Here is a 26,943-nt window from a genome sequence, read left to right as displayed (position 1 = left end):
GCATCAGGATGGGATGCATGGGAGACAGAAAAAACATGGAATTGACATTAAATGATAATGGAAAATGCTCACAGTGCAATGGTGAGTGAAAAAAAAGCTGGAATAGACATCAAAATATTATTTATGCTTATCTACACTTAGTGGCCTCATAGTTCTTTTATGTGTTACTGTAATTTTAAAATCATTTATATTGCTTTTAGAATAAAAAGAACAAAAAATAAGATGTACAAGTGGAATAATGCAAGTATTTGAAGATGTTTTTAAAATGTTATTAAAATGCACAGAGAAAATATAGTACGGCCTTGTTTACTTATTCAGATCCCAAAAGTTCAACAGAAGCTTGGGGACTGCCAATTGACTCGCTAGTTATAGCATAAACATCATCAATTTTAAGAACAGTTTTATAAGAAAGTCAGCAGATAACTCACTCATGACCTCCTGTACAGCACCCAACCGTGAAACAGCTCAGTAAGGAAATGTTCTCCTCATGGCAGAGAATAACCTGGTGACAGCCTCTGTGCCACAGGAGATCATGGTCCCTCCTGCAGGCTGTTTTTGAGTGGAGGAAAGATTCCAAACTGTGACCTTATGGCTAAGAAGCAGAAGGCATCCTGCTGGGAAAAATGCTTCAAGTATAATCTGGATATTGCCCTTTTCCTCAGCTCAGGAAGCAGTACTGCATACCCTGGACAATGTGAAACTCTCTATTTACAAAGATAAATGAAAATACCAGTTGAAATATTACAGCAAAGATACTTTTAAGTAAAATTCAATAAATATTTCTGCTCCATTGAAATTCATGGAGCATGGTACCATTATGAATATATAATATACTTGTAAAAGGTAAATTAAAGTAATGCACAGAATTTTCAAGAAAATAAAAGATGTGAGTGCAAACAACCACAGGCAAATATAAGTATCTAGAGCTGAGAGCTGAACTCAAGCAGAGGACCACATATTTTTAAAAATCAGATTAAATTTCCCATGAAGAAAAAAGCCATTTATTAAAGAATTATATTTAACTGAAAAGCAATATCCAACTTTATTCGCTATGAAATTCAAAATATTGGTTTGTGACACTTAAGATTAAAACATTGCAATGTAACAAAAAATCTGCAAGTTAAAAAATTTCAGTATCGTTCTTTCAATATTTCTTGGATAGTAAGTAAACGCCTTATATTTTGAAATTAAATAATCATTTCTGTATCAAATAATATTTTGATATATAGGTAAAAAATGGGACCCTTAAAATAAATATTCAGTGTAAATATGAATCTGCCATAATCTTAGGACTTACAGAAGTCAGGAATGACGACGAATCTAGTTTTATTGGCGAAATTTGACTTAACAAAGCATGAAGTTATTCCTTTACTTTTGTATTAAGTATGTAAAGAGTTAACATTTAGAAAAAGTTATTCTTGTAGCTGTTAGATGAAGAGAATGATATTAAATTCTTCATGTAACAGTAGAACTATATCTTTAAATCAATTTCCTATGATAAAATTTGATTTTTTCACTTGAAGTTTTCTTAACCTCAGCAGCATTGATGTTTGGAGTGAGATAGTTTTTTTACTGTGAAGGACTGTGCATTGTAGGATTTTTAGAATCATCTCTGACCTCTACCCAGTATACACCAGGGGCACCCACTTGGCCACCCACCCAACCCAGCTGTGATGTTCAAAAATGTCTTCAGACATCACCCAATGTTGGCACTCTGGAAACAAAATTACTGGAGGTTGAGATCCACTGTTCTGTACTAATGTTTGACTTAATTACATGTACTATTTTAAATGTTTATAGACTTTTCAATGAGGCTGATATTTTAGAGAAATTTGATCTACTCATATAAGAGAGAAACTAAGTTCTAGAGAAGTTACGATCTGCTCATGAATTCTCAGGAGTCAAGTCAAAGGTAGAACTAGTATTTTCCAAACACATGATTAGTACTCTTTCCTGATCCACATGTAAAATACCCTCACTAATAGGGTATCTATAATTTTATATGCATATTTTACAGTTGTAAGAGCCTCTTTTTTGAAATCCTACATTCTCATATGCATTTTTTCACTTAATTTTATAGTAACTTCTGAATTTATTTTGTTCACTTAGAAAAGTGGGGGCTCAGGAACATTACCAAAGGTTTAAGGACCATGTTTCAACTCAAGATATGCAATTCTGAATCCTGTGTTCATTCCATTATTCATTACAGTGTCCTTAGTTTAACATGTCTGGATACTTATTTAATTTGCTCATATAATTTGATAAACACAGATATTTCTTTTAATATAACCCTCAAAATGTTTCATTTCGTGATCTAAATTAAACACAATGTGAACTAAAATGTAGTCACTGTGCTACTGTGGGAAGAAAAATAACGGTGTTCTTGTTATCAGTCAGGGATTTGTTCCTAAAAATAGGCAATCTATGAAATATGGAATTTGGAAAAAAAATGTTAATTTCTTTAAAAAAATCAGTCTGCTTTCAAATATATTTTACGAATACATTTGTGTGAAGTTGGCCTATTCTTATCTCAAAGCTATTGTTACCTTTGGTGTTAGTGAGTAAAAACTGTTATTTTTTTAAATCAAATAATGATGAGAGTAGCATACAGAATCAAAAGTTGAACATCTCTCAGTCGTACACTATTTCCCTCAAAGTGAGTATTCTTTGATGACAATAGCTTACCTCCTCTCGATGCTCATCCCCTGACCTCTGGATATACCATTTAATAGTTGCTTGTTGGGATTTAGGTATACATTCCAGAAAGGTTGAGTTAAATTCAATGCCAAAAATCACCTTTTCATCAGCAGTTTCATGACTAATGCCTGGAAAGCAAACATGGAATAAGAGATTAACCTTGACCTGATTTTAAAAGCAATGGGAAAACAGACTGATTCAGAACAGATGCCATGGGGAAAGAATCATATACATTATTAAAGAGAAAGGAAATTCATGTTATAATATTGTTACCTGAGATAAATATTACACAATAGATTGATTTTTAAAATTTGATCCCTGTATTGTAATTTTTATTCTTTCATCAATATATTAGCTATTTGCACTTGATTTTAAAAAATAATGTTCATAATATGAAACTCTATATATTGAGATTTTTTCTTTTAGCTGAATAAATCTTTTGCATCTTTTAGTGCTTTAATACTTTTTTGTTAATATAAAATATAAACAATTTTGTAGATAGTTCTGGAGGAGCAGTTTGCTTTAATTTAAAGATAATTTCTATCATGAATTGGTCCACAGAGCTGATCAGATAATAGAAATTTTGATATCAGAAAAGTAACTTATAGTGATCTGCACCTGATAAAATTCTATGATGATGATGATGAGCCAGATGCACTAATACTCAATATCTGGTCCTTATCTGTATTAATCTATCATTTTTTTCTTTTTTATACTGAGGGATTTTTTTTAACCCAATATACGTTTGCTATGAGATAGTTACCGGGATGCTTAAAGGAACAGTGTCTCAGACACCTTATTCTCATAAATCAATGCACCATCTGAAATACATTCCATCTAGAGTAGCCAAAGGCCGTGTCCCTTGTGTGATCTAAGAGCTCTAGCTCAAATTTGATCAAATAAAAAATGACAGCTGCTCAGCTTGGCCCAAATATGCACTATTTCATCATATATTCAGATATCTCAATTTTACAGATTGGCTTACTTAGCAATATAGACATCAACTAGAGTAAGGTTTAACGGACCAAGTAAATCCTAAACTAAGCATACAAATGAGCAGCAAATGGCATAAATGCACATATATTAGTTAGGCTTCTTTTCAAGAAACTTATTTTGAATTTATTTGTGTTTTATCAGCAAGGATTAAGTCAAGCATACTGACACCATTATGAATTAACCTCATCTAACCTTCAAAATGTGTGGATTCCATTTAAAACCTGTAGTCTATCAACTATCTCTACCAATTCAACAGATTATAGCTGTGATTTTCACAGTTAATAAATTCCTAATGCACAGAAAGATCACTGGTGCCAGTCATGGAAAAGAAAGACATGCACCATCTTATAATAACAGATACAATTTTCCTGAGAAAGGGATTTTGTCAACAAAGTAGGGGAGGATGCAGATTGATTGTTGGGATATGGGGCAAGGGTTCAGGAGAAATGCAATTAGACTGACTTAACCAAAGAATTGGTCAATTTAGTAAAAGATAAATTGGTGAAATCAACTGGAAAAGTAATAGTGAGCTCATTATCTGAACTCTTTTTTCAAATTAATAGAAATAATGTCTGACATCTCTACATCAGTTTCACTGAAAATGAAAATGAATTTATTGTTACTTCCAATAACGTTTGTTTCATTTCTGAATTTTAAGTTTTCCACTTTAAAAGTTTTTAAATGTACATAGATGTATGCATATTATATACACATACACACACACACACATACACACACTATCATACACAAAGGTTAAGCATCCTTAATTCAAAAATCTGAAATGCAAAATGCTCCAAAATCCAAAACATTTTCAGCACAGACATAAACCACAAGTGGAAAATTCTACTTGATGGGTTGCAGTCAAAAGGCAGGGACACAACACGTAGTTTATGTGTGAATAAGTGTAAGAAAATGATTGCTTATTGGTAACACATAAATTCAGAGTCAGGAATGATGGTGATGCCATACAACCGCAGATTGTCCACACTGGAGGCTGAGAAAATAACACCTTTACTTTCTTATGGTACAATGTACACAAACTTTGTTTCATGCACAATATTATTAAAAATACTATACAGAATTACCTGAAGGCTATGCATATAAGGTATATATGAAATATAAATAAATTTTGTGTTCAGATTTGGGTCCCATTCCAAGATATTTCATTATGTATTTGCAAATATTCCAAAATCTGATAAAATGTGGAATCCAAAAACCTTTTGGTCCCAGGCATTTCAGATAAGGAATATTCAATTTGTTTTGTTCTATCATGACCTAAATTTTAAATGTGTAAAAGTTATATACAATAGTGTTTTGAAATAGTTAAAATAGCTTCTTATTACATGTAAGATAATTGTGGAGTATTTTTTTTCCTCCAGATTGCAGTCAAAAAAATTTTTATAGTAAAATGCCTAGAATGCCTCTTTATAATAAATATATAGCTTGTCATTAAAGTGCAAGATTGATCTGTTTAATGTTGTTGAACTATTTTTCTGCATGTGTTGCTGATTTTATGTCATTGATAATCATGCAATTTTGTAGCTTTTAACAATTAAAGCAATAATGAAAGAAAATAAAGAAGAAAAGAAACATCTTTGCCCATTATTCAAGACTTGACTTCCTAATAAAACGCAGCACACATTTATGGTGGATTAGAAACAAGTCATTTAATTTGTAAATATCTTTACAATCTCTAACGCCCACAATTGATTATTTGCCTCTAGCGTTTCATATTCCAATCAACTTTCTATACAGGTGTCAATCACTTTTATTTAAAAAAACAACTTTTCTGAGCAATATGAAATAGCTCCTAGCACCTATAAAGTAAAAATAAAATTAATAGAATCACATAGACCCTTTCACAAACTTTACCCAATCTATGTGAGGTCTTTCTGATTTTAATTATTGTTACTTCCTTTACTTTATAAAATCTAATTTTCTCCTGAAGGTATAGCTCAAATGCTATCCATCTGAATATCCTTCCATTTACCTGTCTATTACACAACTGTTATTGTGTGCCTAACATACTAACATCATTTTAAGTGCTAGGATAATATGACAGGACGAATATGAAATTCACTGCCCTCTAGAAACTCACATTCTAGTGACATAGACAAAGTAATCAAGTAAATGAATAAAGAAGGAATATCTGCTACAAAACAATAAAGGAGATCAGAAAATACCAAGGGCAAAAAAAAAAATGTATTTTAGATGAGATGATCAGGAAAGGTGTCTCTGAAGAATTAACATTTAACCATAGCATTAATTGATATAAAAAGAGGGAGCTAAGTAAACGTCTGAAAAACGAGTTCCTCAGGTACAGAGGACAATGAATGCAAACATACATAAGGCAGCAACCCATTGATGCTTTTGAAAAAGAGAAAGCTACTAAGTGAATCTAGCAACAGTGATGTGAGAGAAGGTCAGAGAATATACTAGCGATCAGGTCAAGAAGCATCTTACGTGCCGTAGAAAAGCGTTCCGGTTTTTCACCAATTGTTCTAAGAAGCTGTGGAAAAATGTTGAGTAAGGGAGTGACATGCTCTGACTGAAGTTTTTAAAAAGATGACTCTGGCTAGTAAGTGGGGTATACAACTAAGTGGGGTACAGATAGAAGTGGTGCAAGTGTGGAGGCAGAGCAGTGAAGTAGTTACTGAAGAGCTACTGTGGCCTCAGTTAGGCTGGCATCTGTGGGTGTGATGAGAAGTAGGAAAGCTTGGCCATGAGCCAGAAGGACTAATTGAGAGGTTGGTGATAAGATGGGAAAGAAAGAAAATAATATAAAGGTGACTCCTAGCTGCTTTTTGACGTAAGTAGCTGGGTGAATTGTGTGCAATTTATTAATATAGGAAAGTCTGCAGAACAAATAGGTCTTGAAGAAGATAACAAGAATTCTTTCTCAGACATAAGTTCGGATGCTAATTAGGCCTTCAAGTGGAGCTCTTTACTAGGCATACAAGTGTCTGTGTCTGGCACGTAAGGGTGAGTTCAGAATTGGACTATGAATTTGGGAGTGAAATAGCCTCTGATAGTGTTGAAATAGACAGTATTAGGGAGTGAGTAAACAGAGAATGGAAAAGTGGCTTGGGACACTCCAATATTTGAAAGGTGGGATGAAAAGGAAAGTTAAGAACACTCAGAAGGCACAGTCTGAAAGGTAACAGGTAAACCAGAAGGATATGGTACAAGGGCACATAGGTATGGTGGAATATCATTTCTCTGAAAACAAAACAACAAATAACGTAATTTGTAGTGCTTGTTGATTTTGCTGTTGTAAATACTCCCACCATGTCTGATTCAAGCTTTCAGTGGTTTAAAATCAGCTCACAAAATTTCAAAATTTTAAGCAACCAACTTATATGAGGCCACATGAACTGGCTCCAGTACACAAATGCATGGAAGTCAAAAGAAAAGTGTTTCAAAAAAGAGGGAGTTAGAGCTTAAGTAAAAATGAGAACCGAAAATTAGCCGTTGGATTTGGCAAGGAGGAAATTGCCGGTGACCTTGATAGGAATGGATTGGATAGAGTGATGATGATGATTATTAGAAAAGAGTGTGTGCAGCAGGTTATAGCATGAATAGGGTATGGTAAAGTGTAGACAAAAATTGTGAGTGCCTTAGGCAGCAACTACGTTTTGTATCAGTTTCTTTGTAACATTTATCATTTGACATAGCATTTATTTTACTTGTTTTGGTATTTATTGCCTGCTCTCTCCCCTAACACACTCTTGAATATAAGTATCGTGAATGCACAGATTCCTTTGTTGTTTTCTTTGTTGTTCATTGCTGTATCCTCAATACCTATAATCATACCTGATAAATTTAATATGCATATGTAGATAATTGCATATGTATCACACAGTAATGATTGCCAACTAAAACAATGGGCATCACAATGAATCACCTACGGATTAGAACAAGAAGCCAAGCACACTAATCTGGACCAAGACTTATTTCTCAGAAGAATTAAGTTATAAGTTAAAAATAACTGTTTTGTTCTTAAGTCAAGCAAACACTACCAGACCACCAGTTATAGATTATGAAATTTGGGTTATTTACATCACTGATGGGGTGTTTAGTAACATTGTGATAAACGTGCTCTTCTTCCACCTGTTTGTGTGTGTGTGCGTATGTGTGTGTTTGGTGTGTGTGTGTGTGTGTGCATATATTTTTGATCTTAAGGCAGAGCTTGAGAGTGTAGAGTAACTGAAGCTCTGGAATACATAATTTTATAGATGTTTCTTCTCTGTTCTCAGACTCACTCACCAGGCCTCCTCTCTTTTCCCACACACTGGCCTTCTCCTTCAGACTTTCAAGATCTTCTATTCTGTGATTAATTTTTCTAAACAATACAGCCTCTTGGTGATCTCTCTTTCACTAAACTCCCCTATCACTAATTATGCCTTATGACACTTCGCCAAAGATTCATAAGCTCTCTAAGGAGTTTCTTAGTCACATAGTATACCCAGGACAATTACATGCACATGGAAGTCGCTTAATAAATATTTATTGATTAAATGAATATATGATTTGATAGGTGAATATAAATAGACTACCTAAAAACTTCTTTCTAATAAGACCTACACTTTTACCAGACTTCTGGGAGGTCTCTTTGAGTTTACTCTAAATGTCCAAATGTTTTCTGTTATATCCTATTTTATCTCTAATAGCAGTTTTCAAACTTTATAAGGATACATAAGGTAGTAAAAAAGAAACAAAAGCTACAGTTTAGGAATTTTAAACGACATATGAAACAAATAATGATATAAGAAAGGATTATTCAATTAGGCACGTAGACAGGGGTTAATTTATACAATTTCCCCTTGCTCTTCCACAACACGTGTATTACACAAAATGGAGATATTCCTATATAATAGACGGTTTAAGTCATATAATAAAAAGACACAAAAGAGTGGGCTTAGCATTTTAAATGGGAGAAAAAGCATATCAAAGCTGTACTTACTGTCTTCGATGTCCCAGCACTGGGTGATCGGGTCGCCATATTTTACATCTTGGCGTCTAGCTCTCCTACGGAAAGGGGATTAAACTGATTAGAACTTCAAGCATGATTACCATCATATAGAAAGGCTACATCTAATACTAATAACAGTGGCAGATGCAGTACTATGCTTGTCTTACAGCTCAACTTAAATGCAAGTCAGTATTCCAATCAATCTAACATTGATTTAAAAAACTACTGGTAATGAGGTCCTAATAGAAGAAATCCTTTTCAGACAATGAGATGACATGAATTTTATTTAACTATGCTTCTTTTTCTCTGATTTTTTCACAAATTATTCAACAAAAAAAGTTTAAATAAAAATATAATCTGGGCTTTATATAATTAAAATGAGTATAGCTACTCTCTTTAGGAACTCTCTTTTTAGTCAGTCATTGAGAAATAATAATATATAAAAGAGTTCAGTCAATGGATAGAAACGTATACACAAATACAAAATACCTTGTCATGTAAAGATTCATTATTGCATAGATTTAATTAATCAACAAACTAAATACTGTAACTTGAAGTAGAATTATAAATTCAATATGGTATAAAAGACTACCTGTTATTTCTATCTGCTGATGAGTAACTCAAATTCTTTTTCTGGTAGTTATGATCAGAATAATAATAAACAATGGCTTTCGTATTACGTCACATATTTTTCCTTAAAAGAAAGGGGTAATTATTTTATAAAAAAGAAAAAAAAAATCCCTGCTACATCTAAGCAGGTCTTACACTCAAAACATATTTTCATTTGCTTTGGCTATTTTATTTTGTCACTTCAGAGATCAGAAAAGTACCAATAAATGTTCTGTGATATCTAGAGATATCACAGATATCTGTGATTATCTCGAGGGTAATGCTGAACAGATGACAACAGATGACAAGATTCATCCATTATACACATCTTTTGGCTCACATGACATTATGTCAGGTAAGGGAAAACATCACAGTGGCGTGTCTGAAAGATCAGAGATACAGTCTTGGGAAATACAAGAAGAAAAAGTTATGATGGTATAAGGTACATAAGGTCAAGAATGTTTTTAAATCTTGGCTTCTTAAGGAACAGGGTCAATTCATCAAACTGAAGGTCTATTACCAACTAATGAGCATTCTTGTTTTTCAGCTTCTAGGAAAGCATTCCCCAAAGACTATAATGAGCATGTTCTTGGCCAAAAACCATAAAAAATGTGGGTGACTTTTAACTTTCAATTTCTAATAATCATATGTACCCATTTCAATTTAATTCAGGGATTTCAGGGAATATAAAATGTTTTCTAATTTTAAGTAATATTTGCTGTTGAACTATACATTCAACCTGTAATTTCCTAGAATTTAGAATTTGAGAAATCAATAAAATTCCAAAAAGAAAAAAGTGTACTTGTGGTAATGAGACTAGCATGTGCCTGTTAGTTTAAAAACAGACCTAAAAATAAATTTGCTTACATTTCACCTAGAGGAAAATATGCTTCGAATACTTTAGAAAATAATGTTACTATAATCAACATTTTAAAATAATTAACATAATATATTTAGCTAGCATCATGCATATCGATGGGCATTCATATTGTTTCCAGTTATTTTGCTATAAAAATAACACTGAAATAAACATTCTTTAACATATAACTTTGTTGTACCTTTGCACATGTGTATATAGAACAAATTCCTAGCTTGGAATTGTTGGCTCAAAATAGCATTATTTCTAAGAGCACATAAAGCAATGAACTACAAACAGCAAGGAAACCGTTTGTTGTTTAATTATATGAGTGGCAGAAAGTGACCAAGTTATAATTATTAGAGTAAAAATAAAATTATACCAAGTCACTGGGCTGCACTGTGGGTTTTATACAATCTGTGCTTGTACAATCATATATATTTATATATTATTTGCAAAACAGTAGGCATCAGTATATACATATTTAGAAATAAGAAATAAGGAAGGAAGAATTATTAAAAAGGCAAAATAGTGAATAAAAACGAACCTTTAATAGTGTTTGACATAAATGAAAGAAAAGAATATAAACAATTTATTAAAATTGTTTGAAGTTCCATATTTCAGAATTTCAGAGCATCTGTTTTACCCTCCTTCAAAATTAAGTTTTATGTAGAAATATGAAACAACATTTTGATTTTAATATTCCTTCCATAGAACATGTTTGCTATATATTTTCTCTTTAACTTAAACTATAAGACAAGGCATTCATGTGAGATATTCAGCTTGTAGAAAGGAAGGCTTTATATTAACTCAATGTGCCTCTTACCTTTTAGAAGTAGGAGCATATCGAGAGCATGCATTTCCATCCCAGGCACAGTAGGGGTCTCTGGCAAGACAACAGTCTGCGCAAGCTTTCCCATAAGTGTCACATCTGTGCAAGGAGAGCTGAACCAATCCATCTCGGGAACCAATGTACAATTGTTGCTGCAAATCGGGCAAAACAAATGAATTAAAAGCATCTTTCAGACTAGTCTTAAGAATTTCCTTTTCTTGAATATCACATATATACATATAAATCTGTTTCTCTGGGTGTCCTGCCCATTGTAAACACTTGTACAGAAACATAATGAGGAGTAAAATAAGTCAATCATTTCTATCCTGGTTAGATGGTAGTTTGAAGATTTTGATGCTGAAATGGACAGCATTCTACAAGCTTGGCAGTAATTTCAGAAGGTCAAAAACCAGCTGCTAGACAGGAATTAAGATGTCAAATTCTTTCTCAATACTAGAAAATGTACTTTGAGAGATTATGTCCAGCACAGATGCTATAGGCAAAGCTCATAGTCTTCCCAAGACTTTCCATGGCTCCTTATATAAAAGACGACTGAAAATAAATTTATAGAGCATTCCCCTGATTTCAATTAACCATTTCATTTGTTATTAAAGTACTGATCCTTGAAAGAACATGAGTTATTAGTGGGAGAGAAAGTATTCGTTATCACTCTGAAGAAAGTATTAAATAGGCTTGAGGGATGCTATATCACAAATGAAAGGCTGCATGATACTGAAAAACCCAGCAAATAAAATCACATTTTCAATATAAGTCCTGAAAGTAATGCATTACTTCCCTTATACATTCTTTTGAGTATCTGTGGTAGTAGTGGTCGAGGGGGAGGGGTAATACAAGTGAATAAGCCACAATCTGTGCCTTCAAAGAACTCATGGTCCACTCTAGTGGACCATTTCAAGAGTTAGAGGAGGGAAATCCGTGTTAGAAATAGGTATTGGCATAATAACATAGTACTCAACTTACAGAAATAGGTCTTACACTTCTAGCACCCATTAAACTGTCAGTTAAGACTTCCTAGTTGCTAAATGCAATGAACACTGTTTAGTATTTGTTTTGATGAAATTCTCTATACTGTTTGACACTAATGACTATATGTTCCTTGAAACTTTCTCCACTTTCTATTCTCTCTCTTTATTTCGGATTAAGACATTTGTCTCCTTTGTGATTCCTTTTTTTTGCATTAAATGTTGAGTTTCCCTCTTTTTGCTTCTTATTTATTTACCTTTTATATTGTACAAAAGACTTAGATATATCTTGAAAACAACATAAATATAAACATAATAACCCCCCCTAAATCTACTCCTCCTGCCCTACCTTGGAGAGCAGCACCCTCATCCACCAAGTCATCCAAGACAGAAATCTGGGACTTGTCTTTGAATCTTCTTTCTCTCACATTCAATCTGTCATCACTTCATTTCCATTCTCTCATACAGAATTTTCTAATCTATTTCCTCCCCTCCCTCTCTACAGCCACTGACTTTGTTTCAGTCCTTATCACCTCTTTCCTGGATTACTTGTAAGTGTCCTATTTCTGCTGGCTTTGATTTTGTTTTCCAACAACCCCCATCTCTACCCTAGTACCCAATCTATCTTCCACAATGCCACACCAGACTGATCTTTCTAAAAAGAAAATCTTATTATAACACCCTCCTTCTTAATCATTAATGTATTTTTGTTTGTTTGTTTTCCTTTTCAATGGCTTTTTTTTTTTTTTTTTTTTTTTTGAGCCAGGTTCTCACTATGTTGCCCAGACTAGACTTGAGCTCCTGGGCTCAAGGTATCCTCCAATTCTAGGCTCCTGAGTAGCTGCACTACAGGTGCGCATTATCCAAGCACCCAGGGATTTTCATTGTTTTTAAGACACGCTGCTAAACTTCTGAGGAGGAGGATATATAAACATATATAAAGATGTGTCTAATCTTGTTCTGTCTTACTTCTCCAGGTTCATTTCTAGCCTTCCTGTCCTTTGAACACACTTATGATCCATACTCTAATTGTACACAAACTTATTACAATAAGCTATAGTCTCTCACTCTTCACACTTTTGCAAAGATTCTCCCCTTCTGGTTGGCATATGCTCCTCCATTCCATTCTCCTTTTAATATATCTGGTTAACTATGACATCCTTCATAATTCAAGCTGTATGTCTCTTCTTTCAGTTATCTTTCCCTGTTCCTTCTGGCTCCCTTTAGGCCACTTCTTGTCTCTGTCTTTCTAGACTCTATTATTACTGTGCAGTGTTAGTGTCTTCCTTTGACACTCAGCTATACTGTGAGCTTCTGGAGGTTAATGGCGAGCTATGTTATTCATTCATTTATGTACCCTCCAAGCACCTTAGGCCTTCAAGAAATAAATGACAAGTGAATGAACAAATAAATGACAAAGACCTGAAGAATAAAACTATTTAGATCATTTCCTAAAAAAATCACTCTGCCATAGGAACTGTAATAGATTAAGTCAATTTTAGCAACACCTTGAAGGCCTAAGGTGCTTGGAGGGTACATAAATGAATGAATAACATGAATCAATTGTAATTTGGAATATCATATCAGAGAGTTATGAAATAATGTTAAATATTATTACTATTATTATAATTAGTTGCCATTTACTTTACACTTACATGCCTGCTCTCTGTTTAGAACATTGCATGAAGCATCCTCTTTAAATTGCCAACAAACTCTGGAGGTGGATATTGTTTTTCTAACTTTACTGTTGAGGAAATTGATTCTGAGAGTTCGATACTATGTGATCTGTTGAAGGTTGGCTATTGGGCTGTTTGTCACCATAGTTCATATTCTAACTCCTAGACTCCCAGATTAAAAACCCTTTTTAATGGTTAGGGTTGATATTCTACATGAATGTCTAATGGGCTTGATAGAAGGACATTCTCATGAGACTAGGAAAGTGACTTCAGTTTTTAAGATCCAAAGGAAGGGGAGAATGCATCATTCAGTTAATGAAATTTGGCTCAATTTCTCCCAGGGCAAGGCTGAAACAATAGTCTCTAATGAATTACAAGAGAAACAAATAACGTTTTACACTTCTTAAAATTTAACTCCCAATTTCAATGGATTTTTTTTCCAAATAAAGTTTGATTCAAGCAGCCCATTGCTTTTGTGGTTAACTTTCACATAAAAGTTAAAAAGTACCTGCTTCAGAGACAATTCCATGTTCAAAATGATCGACGAGTGCTGAAAATAGAAGTTAAATATCAACAAAGATAATCATTAGCAGGTTTTTTATATTAAAAAATATGTTGTTTTATCTGATGCCATATATCACTGAAGTAAACATCAAGTCTCTGTTACATAAGGAAATAAAGTTCTTATTGTTTGCTATTTTCTTCCAAAACGTAGTGATTGCACCTTAACAGAAATGATAAAAAGTTATTTCATAGTATCTGATTAAAGATAAGTGACTTAAATGTATAAGAAAATACTCTGCATTGAAAATTGTTCCCAGTTACTCACAAGTGTTCTTCTTCTAAATCTGCTTATCGTAACTGCTTCCATATAAGTCAAACTAGTGTTGACAAGAACATCTCTGTAATTATTTATTACCTCTTTCTGCTCTTACTTAGATCAGTGGTTCAAAAAGTTGTTTAAGTAGCAGAGTTTTGAAAAGTTATAGTGCTCCTTGTGGATGACCATATTCTTTACGGAACACTACACAATACTGGTGCGCATGATTTCACGATATGAACTAAGACTAGTTTTATTTATAAAAGAATATGGCTCGACGCATGCAAGATAAAATCAGAAACATGAACACAAAAGCTAACACTAAATAGGACAAGATGGTTTAAAAAATTTCCATCTATCTATCATCTATCTACTATTTATTCATTTAGCACCAGCTCATGTTTACTAATTGACAAGCAGTATTAGATGTTAAAGATTTAAAGAAATATATGAAAGAAAAAATTTCAGTGAGAAAGTTCTATCAAATAGCATTTTTGTTATCAATTTTAACAACATGGCCAAACTTATCAAATTATATACATAAAATATGTTCAGTTTTTTGTTTGTACCTCAATTATACCTCAGTAAAGCTGTTTTTAAAATAAGAAAAGAAAACAAAAGCTGGTCATTTATGTAATTTTAACAGCAGAATCCAAGTAATTCTTGACCACTGTCTAACACCATTGAATTAGACTTGTTCTAATGTGCCTATGTGTGTTATAGGCACTGTATTTTTGGCCTCTGGGTTCACACTTATATTTGACATCTGGCCTTCCCCTAGGAACCACCCAAGATTTTGTTTTGGTAGACACCAGATAGCAGGTCTTGTTCTTGTTAACTCCTTGACCACTATTATCATCACAATGTAAACAGGATCCTGTGGAACTCAGCATGTTAATTAACTTGAGCCCCTCACAGAGGAGGGCTTTATTCTCTTTTAAAGCATTATTTACATGGAAACAATCCATTTTAATAAACTGTCTCAATAAAAATGTTATAATAAAGCATATTTTAAAAAAGTTTTTCTGAGAAAAAAGTATTTCAAATGTTATAATCAGCAAATAATTGTAAACTTAATTTTACTGAGGATTTACAAAACATGCCACAATTGAGAGTTATTGTTAAAAGTCAAAGGCATTCTCCAAATCTGGAGAACTATTCTTCTAGATCTACTAACTCTTTTTGGCGAGTGAGAGGAATTTAGCATACATGAAGACTTAGTATCATGCAACCTATATATTTTTTTAATTTCCTTACAGAAAAGCAGGGACACATGATTTATACACTGGTCTATTTTTCTCAAATTCAATTGGGGAAAAATTGAAAAGTACAATTTATAAAGTAGAAAAGCATCTGGTTAGTAAAAGAGACCCCAGGCTTTCATTTAATGTGGCAATTTGTCTGACTATATGCTTAGAGAATGCAGTAATGAGAGGCAATCCCGGGAGCCCTGAATTCAGCAGTATTCTACAGAGGAAGGTGAGTCCCATTCCTAGTCGCTTATAAAACTTTTTCCACTGCTTCAGGAAAAGAAAACTAAGCAAGCTAATTTCAAAGGCTTCTTCAGGTAACCTGATGATGTATTAAAACAAGAGTGCCCTATAACAAAGGCTACTCAGTTTCAACATCTCTTCTCCTGGCACTCTGGACTGAGTCTTACCTTGAATATCTGCAACTCCTCCAGCACTACCTCTTCCATATTCCACTTTTCCTTTGAAATGCTGACAACTTTGAGGACAGTTCCAATGTCTGAAAAAACGCATAACCCATGATCCCATTGTTTCTATCTCAAAAATTAGTGGTAAGCATATCCCTAGAAACCTTCAAATTACTCCCCTCACTTCTCTTTAAATGCCTTTCAAAAAACAGATTAATGAAACATGCATGAAGTGAAGCTTAATGTATAAGTTTTGTCCTCCCAAAATACAGCTTTTAGCTAGTAGAACACCCATTTATAGAGAGAATGTTAAAGGATGCATATTCAGAGTATATTCTTAACAAAAGTTTTATATATATATATATGTATAATTTAAATATTGTTTGAAATGTTAACAAGGGTAGAGCAAACGTTTTGGACCTTAACTTAAAAAGTTAAAAATATATTAAAATAACAAATTCTCTCTCTTCCTTCCATGTAATATATATTTATTAAGTAGTTATTATATCCAATTCACCATGAAAGACAGATATATATTCTTTTAATAATGTTGTCAAATGAACAAAAAAATCGTTGAAGCTATCTGAGGGAAATTGTAGCTCACTCTTCAAATGTATTCTATCTTCAGAATCATTATTAATAGATGAGAAATGGAAGGTTTGTTTAAAATTATTTAAGTTAAACTTAATATAAGGTTGATAATGCAAACCAAAAATTGACATTTAAAGAGGTATGTTAAATACATCATCTTACACTGAAATTCCATGAAGTGTCAGGTTAGTACAGAAAGAAAATTAAAAGAACAATTTAGAAAAAGAAAAAAAAATCCCACTTTAATTTATACAATATAGGCATTTTTAAACTTCTGAGCACTGGGGTTGGAGTATAGTAATGTATATAATAACGATCCTGTTTGCACAAAATAGTCTGAATTATTTAATTGTTTTTAAATAACTCTGGGATCTTTAAAGAATATTAAATGTACATTTTTCCAAATGTTACAATTAAAAATCTGTATTAGCAGGATATAATTTTCTCAGTAAAGGTTAGATAGTACCACCTAGTGGCTAAATGACATTCATTGCAGTGAATTGTTGAAGACCTAGTTTTGGGTGGAGAGTACAAATTAAGCCTCAAACTTGTGGGAATTAGTAGCAACTAATTAATTCTACTTTTGACCCTTCAACAGCCATCTCTGTTGTCTTGGGAATCTCCCTAATTTTTCTGGTTTGTGGAATTGCCATCTGCAAAATAATCAGGTTTGACAATCAATGACAAAGGTCCTCTGATTCCATCACACACATACTTCTTAATAAACCTAACTTCTATAAGACCCATAATTTTTAAAAATAAAATTATTCTAAAATTATTTTGAACTCTTAAATATCTATTCTCATAAAAAGTTTTGTTTGTTGAAAATTCTTAATTTTTAATTCTTTATGAAATGCTTGATCCATTAAGTTATATAACATGATATGGAATACAGTGCTTTTGTTTTAATGATACATGTTATCTTTACTGCCATTAGAATTCCCATAACATTATTAGCTAATACTTTTACTTTTTATGAGATTAAGTTTTTCTTTTTATAAAAACATTTTAATCATTTTATAGTTACTGAGTTGACAAAGAAAAACACAATGGGCTTAAAAACTGAGTCTAGGAAATATATTTTAATGCACAAAATTCAAGAAGAAAGATAATCTCCAAGAAGTTTCTATTTACAGGTCTTCACAAAGTAATGTTTAATGTTTTCGAAAATCTATCTTAACTCAACTAAGTCAGTGATTCTCAAAATCAGGTGAAGGAATCTTTTGGGAATATACTTGTAAAGAGAGGGAAAGGCAAAGTTTGAAAATAAACATTACTTTGCCCTACTTGTTTAATTTTAGTTCAAAATCATTCAACAAATATGTATTGAGCATGTAATGTAGAGCAGGCACATTGCTGTCAAATACATTTTGAAATCTCAAATATGAAGTTGGGAGATTAAAAGCTACATAATTTTAAGAAATGCTGACAAGGTTTTATCTAATAATTACTCACTTTTATTTTGACCAATAAATATTTTTGAAGCTTTTCTTCTCTTTGTCTAATAATGAAAAATTCCTTTTGAAAAAATCCTAATCTAGTTTTAGCTTACCTGTTCCAAGAAACATTACATCGTACTGGCCATCTTCTGCAATTACGTGATCCACCACTATCTGTGTCAGTCTGTAATCCACATTGATTCTCTTGAATGTTGGTCCTCCTGCAACTGGGTATACGGACTTATACATCACAGAGTGCCGCTTTATGAAACTGATGACATCATCTGGAAAATCTCGGGTGGATTTAATCAGTGGGTCATAGGTTTTGCTTGGACACTGAAAAGAAATGTGGAGGAAAGTAATGACATTGTTTATGCACCTGGGAAGTTCACACTTAATTCCAATAAAGTTTGTATAGCTTATCATCAATAATATTAAATGAATGGACAAAGGAGTCAATATGGAATCATGAGTACTTGTAAATAAACGCAGTGTGCCTCCAATAAATTTAAACCCAATTTTCCCCTTCAAAAATTTTCTAAATTATTATATCTGCATTTTATAACGTTTCCATAGTGAATTCTTTTCTTATGAAGATTATTTCTTCTGAAGATTGTTTCTAATGAAGATATTTGATATCTAACTTGAAATAACTGTTAAGAAACTGATCTATAAACATGTGGAAAGCCATTATTTTCAATTTCCTTTGAGTAATTTATAATTTCAGTTCAAATGAAACCATGTTTAAAAAATAAAAAGGGAACAAATAAACAGTTCACAAAAATTAATTTCAAAGTATTTAATAGTTTGAAATTGTAATTATGTAGTTTCTTTTATAATTAGTGTGAAAATTACACTTTGAACAATTCAACAGCTCTTCTCCTAAAGAGGCTGCGAAGAAACCCTTAGGGAATTTTATACTCTGTCTAAAATTGCCTTATGTGCCTTTCAGCATCCACTAAATCAATAGTTAGCATGACCTGCCCCCTGGTGGCAAGAGTAAAAAGTTCAAAATGGTTCAAATCAAATGAATTTTATGTGCTTTTATCCAAAAATAAAGGGGAAAAAACACTTTATAATTAAACTTTTTTTTTTCCAGAAAATATCACCTCTACCACATCCTACATCATCTATTTTATGTTTAAACATATTGCAATTTAGGAAGGTACCTTGTATAGAACGATTCTGTTATCACATTTGAATTCTCAATGGACTAATGCATTATTTTGGAGTGGAAAAATTTAGTCAATTGATGCAGTCATAGAGAATAAAATGATTGACAGTAAGGAAAGTTTTTTTCTAATGGTGCTTTTCTTTATTTCAGTTTTTAGAGAAGTTGGAAACAGTCTCCATGGAACCGAACCATTTATACTTGGCACTAATTAGAATCATGCCAAGGCTCCAAAAACATGATGTACTTCTCAAAATATTCAAGAGGGTCATTCTTAGGGAGCTGAAGCTACTAGAACTAGTCCCAATATTTGACTTTGACCCCAAATTTTATGCCAATAAAATCATAATGGCTCATTATGAATTAGAAGAAATATCAAAGAGGTTGTACTAAAAGTCTGTTAATGTTTTTCTATAAATAATTTAAGAATATCTTTAACAAAAATTTTCAATGTCTGGTATTAAGAAACTGATACTTTCCTGATATTTACTTATTTGTCCCAGGTCTGCACCAGAGAGATTAGAAATGTCTTAGAATATTAGCCACTTTGCATTTACTTAACATATTCGTAACTGGATGTTGGTCAAAGATCTAAGTCTGCACGTTCAGTCATTACTTCCAGCACTTAACCTTCAGCCAAGCGGAACCCGTCAACTCGATAATGGAAGAACCTTGCATTAAATAGATTAAGCAGGGACTCAAAATGGATATGGAGCTCGAATGATACAAAGCTCTTGTCCAATTATAGGCTACATGTTTGAGGCTCAGTCAAAGACGATTCACAGTAGGCTTATAATGCCTGCGGTTCAATCTGGTTGGTGTATCATTAAAATCAAAGCCAGAGCAAGATTTTGCCTGCACACATTTTTTAAAAAGCCCTCCAACTTAAAAAAAAATCACTTTTGATTTTGCAGCTGTAGTTGTGCAGTAGCCAAAGTTTTCAAAGAAATAATAATATCATGACATTCAAGCCATAGTTTTTGATATCAAATTGTTAAATAATTAGAAATTTTAATGCAAGAAAGTATAGCTGAATGAAAATATGAACATTTAGGAAAAAAATAAATATGAATTTTCCTCATTCCTCTGACAAAAAAGGTTTAAGTGTAATAAAATCTAAGGGAAAAAAAAAAGAAGGAAAACCTGGTTTCTATTGACTATAAAATGATCTTTGAAAATATATATTTTTTCTTATGGCAGCTTTTCCTCATGGCATGTTGCCAGTGTTTGGATAAGATCTTTATCCTCTCAATTGCTATGCGTGATATCTCAGGTCTGCGTCTCCACTATGCTTGCACAAATGAAAATGATTTGGTAGAGTTACTCTCTGAGGTTTAGGATAGTACAGTTTGAATCAAATATTGTTATTTTAGTACATTCAAACCAGGGGAATTTTTGCTTTGATATCATATAGCTGTGCCGCACACAGATCTAAAAATAATGAGATGCCAAGCAATGTATGTAGGTAAGAGTAAAGTAGGAAAGAAAAATTCCGTAAAAGAAAAGAGAAAGTGTAGGGAAATGCTACATCTAAAGTGGATGGTCATTCATATTCAGTTATTTTCCTTTAACAAATTCTAGAAAATTCTCCTATGGCAGCTATACATCTCAGGTATTAGAAATCTAGTGGGTTTTTCTCTGTATGTATGTACTTTTAATTTGTAGGTATTAACACAGCCCACCTGAACATACCATAGGGGGCCATTTATTTCTGCCTCCAGTTTTCTTACATTTGCCAAATTAGCTCCTAGGAGCGTAGGAAATAAATCAGGAAACTTATCTGTGTCTCTACCCGCTGTTGTAAAATGCTCAAAGACAGTATTCTTCTCTTGTGCTGGAAATATTAATACCAGCATAAAAGAAGAAGAGAAAATAGAACCTGCCTAGACACACCCTGAGATGAAAGTGGAAACCCGACAGCAACAAGCCCTGGTTCAGGGCCTATCTCCCATGGCTGGCTGCCACAGCTGGCTAGGTGTGATCATGTTATGCTTGGCAAGACCGCGTGTTTGTCTAGGGCCTTTAGTAGTGGAATGGGAAGCAATGGATAAGAGGAGAAAAATGGTTTTTATCCAATGAGAGAACTTTTCCCCTTGGCAAGGCCCCAGACAGCTGTCAAAGGTTTTTTTCTCCCCGCAGCTTCAGGCTATTCTCTACAGGTTGCAGTTTCCTTTTAAACAAGTCAGAGGAATGACTAATGTGAGGGAAGACATGGCAAAAGGAAGACTGAACTAGGCTTTCATTTTCAGAAGCCTGAGTTTTATTTATAGAGTAAAAACGCAAATGTAACAGTTGCCATTTATCCCCCTGCTTATTCATCGAAGAGTCAACCTACAACAGATAAGGGCAAGGAAAGACCCTATATTAAATATCAGAGACCAAGAGGCCAGGGGCAAACATATAGAGGTAATTTCTCTCCTTCCCTCTCCCTCTCTTTCTCTTTAAGGTTCCCTTTCTCTTAGAGGAATTTCTATGCCAGAAAAAGCAAAACACTACTGAACATAGTAAATAGCCTAGGATTTGAAGAACTTCATTTTAAAAGCAAATTGTTTGCCCTCTGGAAAATAAAGGTGAAAGCCAGTTGAGAAGGTTAATTTCTTTTGGAAGCCCCTTGACTATCTCCATTTTAGGGAAACATGGCCTACACACAGTTAAAGGGAAATGATAGTGATATTTTGTGATACATCTCCTTTAGGGTAATCTGTTTTAGGAATCTGGACTCAGGATGTCCAGAGTCTAGTCCTGCCTCTGCTTCTCCCTTCTAGAACCAAAACCAGGAATGAATGAACAGAACTAGAGATATCCTCAGTAATTTAGAGAGATGATAAAGTAATTGTATCCAATAAGTGGAAGGTGATGGAGTGAGCAAATATTAAAGAGAAAATAAAACTGTGAATTCAATATGATAGAGAGACATGAGTGAGCCACTGATGCCTAAAATGAGATATCCCCAAAAGTTTTCCACAGATTTTGAATTAATTTGGAAAGACTTGTTTAAATGAAACAAACAATAGCAATAAGATGTTAGCTACATTTCTCATGTACACAAATGGGAAGATAGTGTGAGACACTATGAGAGAATTCCTGCATCATACTCTGTAGTTTTCAGTCTCCTTTGGTAAGACTATCATAGTCTAATGCTAGACAAATTAATAGAAAGTTCTGGATATTACTTTTGAATTACATTTTTTCTTTGGTCAGTTACACCTATGTTTGAAAGTCAACTGTAAAACATGTCTTTTAAAACTCTTACTTAATGGGACCAGCATAGTTTACAATTAAAATCTAATGTATGAGGTTAAGAAATACATATATTCTGAGAACCATCAGCTCTTTAGGAAAAGAATGTATTTAGAACCATGCTAAAGCTCAAGCAAAATAGTTTAGGTGGGGCAGAAAGAGAAAACAGGGTAGCTAAAAAGTTTTGTGGAATCCATGGTTACCTCAAACACCTGCTGTTGAGAAGATTAAGCAAGGTAAAAGTTGGAATTTCTAAGCAATATTCCAGTTCTAGTTGAAGAACACATTACATACTTCAAGTCCACTATGGAAACCCAATTGTTGATATTATGTATTATTATCCTATGATCTATCTTCTCCAAGATTTGCTTTTGTAAAGCAAAATCAGAAACCAAGCTCAGGCATGGCAGTGATGCCTTGATATATTAGAGTAAAAAAGACCTTTCTACAACCGAAGGGTATGCCCGAGCCCAGAGCTAGTTCAGGGCAGTGCATTTGTAAGATGAATTTTTCAGTGGACCCAGAATCAAAAGAACTTTATAATTTCTCAATGACTCTTACAATGTTAGAAAGTCTAATGATTTGATGGGACACAAATGACTGTCAGACACATCTACACATATATCACAAGTTTGGAGGTTTTATCTTATAGCAAAAAAGAGGAACAATAAAGGCCCTACAGCAAAGAGAGGAAATTTTTAGCATTTACCTTTGATTTTCTCTAGTGAAAACCAATGTGAGTTGTACATGATGGGGCTTTTTGTTAGACAAAGATTTGAAATCTTGCAGAGGGAGAGATATTTCATTATTTTACATTGGTAGTAGTTGAAAATATTTTTTTTCTGAATAAAGTTTTACAGAATATTTTTAGTCAAGTTTTGTTAACCAAGATTTATAGAATATTTTATTCTATTTTATTTTCTCACTAAAAGGACATATTATATTCAGAAGTAAAACCATGGAAGACAATTAGCAGGAAGAAGCAGGTTAGCTTAGTGTTTTTGATGTTTTATGTGGCTTAATGTTTGTTTTTCCAACATAAAAGGAATATTAAACAAGGGTCTCATTGAACACAGCAGCAGCTTTTGGGGTTCCTGTGTCTCAGTTTGCAATCTGAGCTGACCATGCACACAAACAACTGTGTCTAAGTGACCTGCAATTGGTATTGATCTTGGCACCACCTACTATTATATGGGTGTTTTCCAGCAAGGAAACATAGAGATAATTGCCAATGATCAGGGAAACTGAACCATGCCAAGCTATGTCACCTTTACGGATACCAAACAATTGATTGGTGATACTCCAAATAATCAAGTTCCAGTGAACCGTGCCAGCATGGCTTTTGATGCCAAATGTCTGACTGGATGCAGATTTGATGATGCCATTGTCCAGTTTGATAAGACATATTGGTCTTTCATGGTGGTAAATGATGCTGGCAGGCCCAAGGTCCAAGTGGAGTACAAGAGAGACAAAAAGCTGCTACCCAGAGGAGGTGTCTTCTATGGTTCTGACAAAGATGAAGAAAACTGCAAAAGTCTACCTTAGGAAGACTGTTACCAATGCTGTGGTCACAGTGCCCGCTTACTTGAATGACTCTCAGCATCAGGGCTATCAAAGATGCTGGAACTATTGCTGGTCTCAATGTACTTGGAATTATCAGTGAGCCAGTTGTCACTGCTATTGCTTACAGTTTAGACAAAAAAAAAAGAAAAAAAAGGTTGGAGCTGAAAGAAACATGCTAATCTTTGACCTGGGAGGTGGCGTTTTTGATCCTCAGTCTGGAGGATGGAATCTCTGAGGTCAAATTACAGCCAGAGACACCTACTTAGGTGGAGAGGACTTTCACAACTGAAATGTCAACCATTTTACTGGTGAGTTATAGTGCACACATGGAAGGACACAGTGAGAACAAGAGAGCTGTCTGGCACCTCCATACTGCTTGTGAACTTGCTAAGCAAACTCTTCCAGCACCGAAACCAGTACTGAGATCAATTCTCTTCATGAAGGAATCCACTTCTATATCTCCATTAACTGTGCCCAATTTGAAGAACTGAATGCTGAGCTTGTTCTGTGGCACTCTGGACCCCACAGAGAAATCCATTTGAGATGCCAAACTAGACAAACCACAGATTCCTGATACTGTCCTGGTTGGTGGTTCTAATTGTATCCCCAAGATTTAGTAGCTTCTCCAAGGCATCTTCAGTGGAAAATAGCTGAATGAGAGCATCAACCCTGATGAAGCTTTGCTTATGATGCAGCTGTCCAGGCAGCCGTCCTATCTAGAGACATCTCAAAATGTTCAAGATTTTCTGTTTTTGGATGTCACTCCTCTTTCCCTTGATATTAAAACTGCTGATGGAGTCATGGCTGTCCTCACTAAGTGTGATACTACCATTCCTACCAGGCAGACACAGACCTTCACTACCTACTCTGACAAGCTTAGCATGTCATTGCCAAGGATAAAAACGTGCTTGGCAAGTTTGAGCTCACAGGCATACCTCCTGCACCCCATGGTGTTCATCAGATTGAAGTCACCTTTGATATTAATGCCAAGGGCATCCTGAATGTCTACTCTCACTGATGACAAGGGACATTTGAGCAAGGAAGATATTGAGCCTATGGTCCAGGAAACTGAGAAGTACAAAGCTGAAGATGAGAAGCAGAGGGACAAGGTGTCATCCAAGAATTCACTTGATCCCTATGTGTTCAACATGAAAGCAACTGTTGAAGATGAGAAACTTCAAGTCAAGATTAACAATGAGCACAAACAGAAGATTCTTAGCAAGTGCCATGAAATTATCAACTGGCTCAATAAGAATCAGACTGCAGAGACGGAAGAATTTGAACATGCACAGAAAGAGCTGGAGAAGTCTGCAAGTCCATCATAACCAAACTGGACTAGAGTGCAGAAGGCATGCCAGGAGGAATGCCAGGGAGATTTCCTGGTGGTACAGCTCCTACCTCTGGTGGTGCTTTTCAGAGCCCACCACTGAAGAGGTTGATTAAGCCAACCCAAGTATAGATGTAGCATTGTTCTACATAGTTAAAACACCGAAGAACCCAAATTTGTAGCAAATTCTATGGCAGTTTCAAGGTCGAGCTGCTATACTAAATTACCGGGCATTCTCAATACTTGAATGTGGAACATGTGCACAAGAAACGAAATAACATTGCACTTTATAAACATTGTATTGTAAGTGGAAAATGCAATGTCTTAAATAAAACTGTATTTAAAGTTGGTATCAAAAAAAGATTAAACAAAAGAAAACTAACCACAACCTCCATCCCTGAATCAAAAAAGATTTTGAGCTGAAAATGAGCATTTATTTAATGTCTCTAGTGTTGGATAGTGGAAGAGGCAATGCTGGCGTGAGAAGTCCAGTCTTTAGGTACTTTACCCAGGATGCTTCTTACGTGTTATGATGTTCCTTAAATATGGCTTTGTTTCAAATGTTTGAACCAAGAAATTTTCAGGAACCCTTAGAATCACCATTTTTCACCACCTGTTTTTTTTTTTTTTAAACTACCTAGATACAAAAAGAGTAAAAAGAACAGGCTTTTCTGATGTTTGAGCTATTAATAGAAATTATCATGCATTTATGTTCATCAGCGTCCACATAGTAAAACGAACTTATGAAATATTTAATAAGTACCTATAACTACCTCCTTTTATTTCCTACCAAAAAAATGGAGACTTACTTGGGAAATTCATGTGTAAGCTTTTATCTGTAAAAGTAAAACTAAAACAACTAACATTTAATGCCGTAACAATTTGGGAATAAATGGAATTTAAAAAGGAATCGTTGTTTTTACAAAATCAGACATTTAGTAGTTATTTAAAAGTGGTGGCAAAATGATTCAAGCGAAGTAAAACATGCATTTTACATTTGAACTTCAAAAACAAATATTTTCTCCTCATCTTTTTGATAAGGGAATGGTTTAAAACTGAAACTCACTTTTGAGCAAACATTTACTAATACTTTACACTTACGCATAAATCCTAAAAATCCCTTGGCTACACAGAATAAAACTGCAGAGTACATCAGTTATAAAAAACCAACTATCAAGTTGGAAATTTTCTGCCTTTACAAATCTTTCTTAGATTCTGGGTTTTCTAGCAGTCTGTTAGTTTGGACTGGATTCAATTTGGTTTCTATATCTGACCTGTATGATTGATTCACTGTATCATGGACTTTTTAATATTTTATTTCACTTGGAACTTCTTATTACCAAGACCTGGCAGGGCAATAATGATTGAAAAAATCCACCTGAACAAAATATGGCTTGTTCAAATATTCTATTTGGACACCAGAGGGCAGAAGAATCACTTGAAGTGAAGGAATTCTATAATATATCCTTTTGCATCCTTGCTTTTCTAGGCTTATTAACATTGCAGAGCAGTGA

General features: G+C 33.9%; 1 protein-coding gene and 1 pseudogene across 1 annotated transcript in view; one reads left to right on the top strand and one right to left on the bottom strand.

Annotated features, from left to right (window-relative positions):
• SEMA3D (semaphorin 3D) overlaps positions 1–26,943 on the bottom strand; it is a 123,706-nt gene that overhangs the window by 5,022 nt on the left and 91,741 nt on the right. Inside the window, exons 11-16 of the mRNA XM_032761199.2 lie at positions 18,242–18,464; positions 16,102–16,190; positions 14,130–14,171; positions 10,957–11,114; positions 8,657–8,721; positions 2,686–2,825 (exon numbers count right to left, since the gene is read on the bottom strand). Of these exons, the coding sequence (XP_032617090.1) occupies positions 2,686–2,825; positions 8,657–8,721; positions 10,957–11,114; positions 14,130–14,171; positions 16,102–16,190; positions 18,242–18,464 (717 nt within the window). The remainder of the gene's footprint in view (positions 1–2,685; positions 2,826–8,656; positions 8,722–10,956; positions 11,115–14,129; positions 14,172–16,101; positions 16,191–18,241; positions 18,465–26,943) is intronic.
• Positions 23,674–25,545, top strand: LOC116809408 (heat shock cognate 71 kDa protein-like; annotated as a pseudogene).

Source organism: Hylobates moloch, unplaced genomic scaffold (genome assembly GCF_009828535.3).
Source record: "Hylobates moloch isolate HMO894 unplaced genomic scaffold, HMol_V3 SCAFFOLD_1, whole genome shotgun sequence".
Lineage (NCBI taxonomy): Eukaryota > Metazoa > Chordata > Mammalia > Primates > Hylobatidae > Hylobates > Hylobates moloch.
The sequence above is the reverse complement of the archived record's forward strand: the minus strand, read 5'-3'. Positions and strand labels throughout refer to the sequence as shown.